The sequence below is a fragment of the Vombatus ursinus genome, unplaced genomic scaffold (assembly GCF_900497805.2).
Source record: "Vombatus ursinus unplaced genomic scaffold, bare-nosed wombat genome assembly UNPS02014809.1, whole genome shotgun sequence".
Taxonomy (NCBI): domain Eukaryota; kingdom Metazoa; phylum Chordata; class Mammalia; order Diprotodontia; family Vombatidae; genus Vombatus; species Vombatus ursinus.
In genome coordinates, this window is record NW_020954587.1 from 3703012 (window position 1) to 3706437 (window position 3426).

A 3426-nucleotide genomic window follows, 5' to 3' on the forward strand; every position below is an offset into this window, starting at 1 on the left:
TATTATCCCATAAGTATTGTTGCCATTTTAATAAAACATCTCCCCCACGAAGCTTTTCCTAATCCTATATTCAATATTTTTGGTGTCGCATGAAAAGAGTGATGACCAGGGACCTGAGTTCAAATCTTGTCTCTTCCATTCACTGTGTCACTTTAGGCAAGTCATTTAACTTTTCTGGACCTCAGTTTGACCATCAATAAAATAAAGGGGCTGGACTAGATGACCTCAAAGATGTTTCCCCTAGGATATAGAATGGTGATGGACCACTGAAAACATCTAGTCCAATCCTCTCGTTTTACAGATGAAGTTGTTTTTCAGTCATGCCCAACTCTCCGTGATCACATTTGGGGTTTTCTTGGCAAAGATACTGCAGGAGTTTGCCATTTCCTTCTCCAGCCATTTTACAGATGAGGAAACTGAGGCAAACAGAGTTAAGTGACTTGTCCAAAGTCATGTAGCTAATAAGTGTCTAAGGCTGGATTTGAACTCAGGAAGATGAGTCTTCTTGACTTCAGACCTGGTGTCCTATCCACTGATGATGTCTTTACAGATGAAGAGAGAAAGGTTAAATGACTTGTCCAAAGTAATATGGGTAATAAGTGAAAGAGTTGAGATCTAAATGTGGATCCACAGATTTTGAATTCAAGAGTTATTCCACCATATAATGCTCTCACCTACTACTTGGCTATATACCACTCTAATGTATTTGTCATGTGATATTTTATATTATTATGCACCATATTTGTGATTCTGTCTTATGACAGCCAGGTGGAACAGTGGATAGAGCGCTGGACCTGGAGTCAGGAAGATGAGTCTTCCTGAGTTCAAATCTGGCTTCAGACACTTACTAACTCTGAGACCTTGGTCAAGTCACTTAATCTTGTTTTCCTCAGTTTCTTCATCTGCAAAAAATGAGATGGAGAAGGAAATGGCAACATTCCTCCTCAAAAAAATGCCAAGAAAACTTCAAATGGGATCACAAAGAGTCAGACACAACTGAAAAATGACTTAACAACAACTTATCTTATTAGTAAACTAAATTGCATGAGGGCAAGAATCATGTCTTATCTGAACTCTTACCTCCCGCAGCACCTTGAACACTGCTCTACAAACATAAAGTATTTAATAAATTTTTAAAACAAAATTTAAATTCGTGTAATTTTGTAAGGAACACAGTATTCTGGAGGCATGGGCTTGCATCCCAGCTCTGACTCAGTCAGCTAGGTCTCACAGTGGATAGACACCTGAGCTTGGAGTTGGGGATACTTGAATACAAAACCAGCCTCAGACACTAGCTGTGTCACCCTGGGCAAGTTACTTAACCTCCGTCTATCTCAATTTCCTCACCTGATAAGATAACAGCGCTTACCTCCCAGGGTCTGTGGGGATCAAATGAGATCATATTTGCAAAGTGCTTAGCAAAATGCCTGATTCATAATAGGCACTATAGAAATGTTTGTTCCTTCCCTCTCTCTTTTTTTTTAATTTGCAAATGAGTTCTGGATTAAACCATCTTTAAAATCCCTTGCCCATTCTAGTTCCTTGTGATTCCTCTGAACTGAAATGAAAAACATTCACTTTTTTTATTGAGTCATTTTTCAGTCATGTCCAACTCTTCACGATCCCATATGGGGTTTTCTTGGCAAAGATACTGGAGTGGTTTGACATTTCCTTCTCCAGCTCATTTTACAGATAAGGAAACTGAGGCAAACAGGATTAAGTGACTCATCCAGGGTCACACAGCTAGTAAGCATTTGAGTCCAGATTTGAATTCAGGTTTTCTTGACTCCAGGCCCTGCTCTCTATCCACTGCGCCATCTTGTTAACCTGCCGCTCCCCTCAAGGAAGGGGTTTACAAACCAAGAAAGTTATGGATAAACAATTACAGAGAAAACACAGGAACATAAATGTTAAACCAAGACATGAACAGATAGACTGTGTATAGGTCAGGGATAGGTATATATTAGAGGTTTGAAGCCAAAAATCAAGAGATGACTGGGGTGGATAGCAGGGAGATGAGCCTTCCAAAATCGAGAGGCAGACTGAAGAGAAGCTATTACCACTGCAACTTTTCGTAGGAAAGCTGACAGTAAGTGCTGTTGAATTGCACCTGGCATTTATATAACACTTTACAGTTTCCAAACATTTCCACATGTGCCATCTCTTTTACCCTCACTATAACCCTGGACTAGTGCCCAAAATTGCAAGGCTAGAAAGCCTCAGATGAGGCCTCTAACCCAAGCCATTTGTCTGCTTCATCACTCTATACACAATAACCCAAGAGGCTCGCCAACCTCAAGAAAATTTGCTGATCCTCATCTGACTCCCCTCAAACTTCCCTTGATCCATCCTGGCTATAGTAAGTACCATAGTGGACAGTGGGCGTGTGATGACCCATAGAACCTCACTACTCAAGCTTCACTCAAGGTCGCAAACATCACTCCTGGACAGCACTCTAGCATCTACTTTTTCTCTATTCCACCCTAGAATTATTCCTTAGGAGCTACATGGATTGCCTGTGTACTGGGCCAGTCTGCTCCATCTTGACCTTTCCTCATCTGCATAAAAACAAATATAGCACAGAATCATCCCCTTATCATTACAGATGTTTCAGCATCTTGACAAAGCACAGTCTGAATTGTGATTTGCTTGAGAAAGCTCATTTTTATCCCAGGCCCGTTTTCCTCCCTCCACTTGGTTCTCGTGCCACATTCGTTTCTGATGTATATTAATTTCTTTCTTTCTCTTTTCATCTCCACTGCAGGCTGTCATGGTTTCCCTGCTGACGGATTACTCACCACAGCTGCAGAAGCCTACATTCTGATGCTTCGGCTCTTTCCAAGGGGGAAAAATATTTTGCAGCAACAGTGTATTCTAGTCCATGGGGAGGTGGAGGGAGAGGAAGAAGGAGATCAAAGAATAGACCCATTCCCTAATGTAGCCAATAGGTGGATTGTACAATATTGTTTTGCCCTTATAATTCCATATAATCCATACAATATTGAAGCTTTGTCATTTGTGCCTTTTTTTTGCCTCGTTGTTTAAAGCTCAATAGGGTTTGTGTTTAGCTTATACTTTTAAACTGTCATTTAGTGAATGAATTTGAGCATTTATTTAGCAATTGTTGGGGTTTGCCACTTCAGCATAAGAAAACAGAACTCACAAAGCAGGTTATGTGACTTATTTGTGATAGCCTAGTGGATTGTTACCTACACATTAAAATTTCACCCACTATCAACTGTTGAGTAGATCTGTAATAGTAATAAATAATAATACTAATAACATCACATTTGTATAGCAGTTTAAGATTTACAAAAATGTTTTCCCCATAATGACCTGTTGAGTGAGTGGCTAGGCAGTGAATACAGCTTGCTTTCACGTCCTTTTGGAAGGACACAACAGTCCTTGGCAACCAGCAAGGCCAAA

General features: G+C 40.3%; 1 protein-coding gene across 1 annotated transcript in view; it reads left to right on the forward strand.

Moving 5' to 3' along the window:
* The window catches only part of OTC (ornithine carbamoyltransferase), a 73657-nt gene extending 70651 nt beyond the window's left edge, over positions 1-3006 (forward strand). The window contains exon 10 of the mRNA XM_027875589.1: positions 2765-3006. Coding sequence (XP_027731390.1) covers positions 2765-2824 — 60 coding nt within the window. The 3' untranslated portion in view covers positions 2825-3006. The remainder of the gene's footprint in view (positions 1-2764) is intronic.
* Positions 3007-3426: the final 420 nt, after the last annotated feature.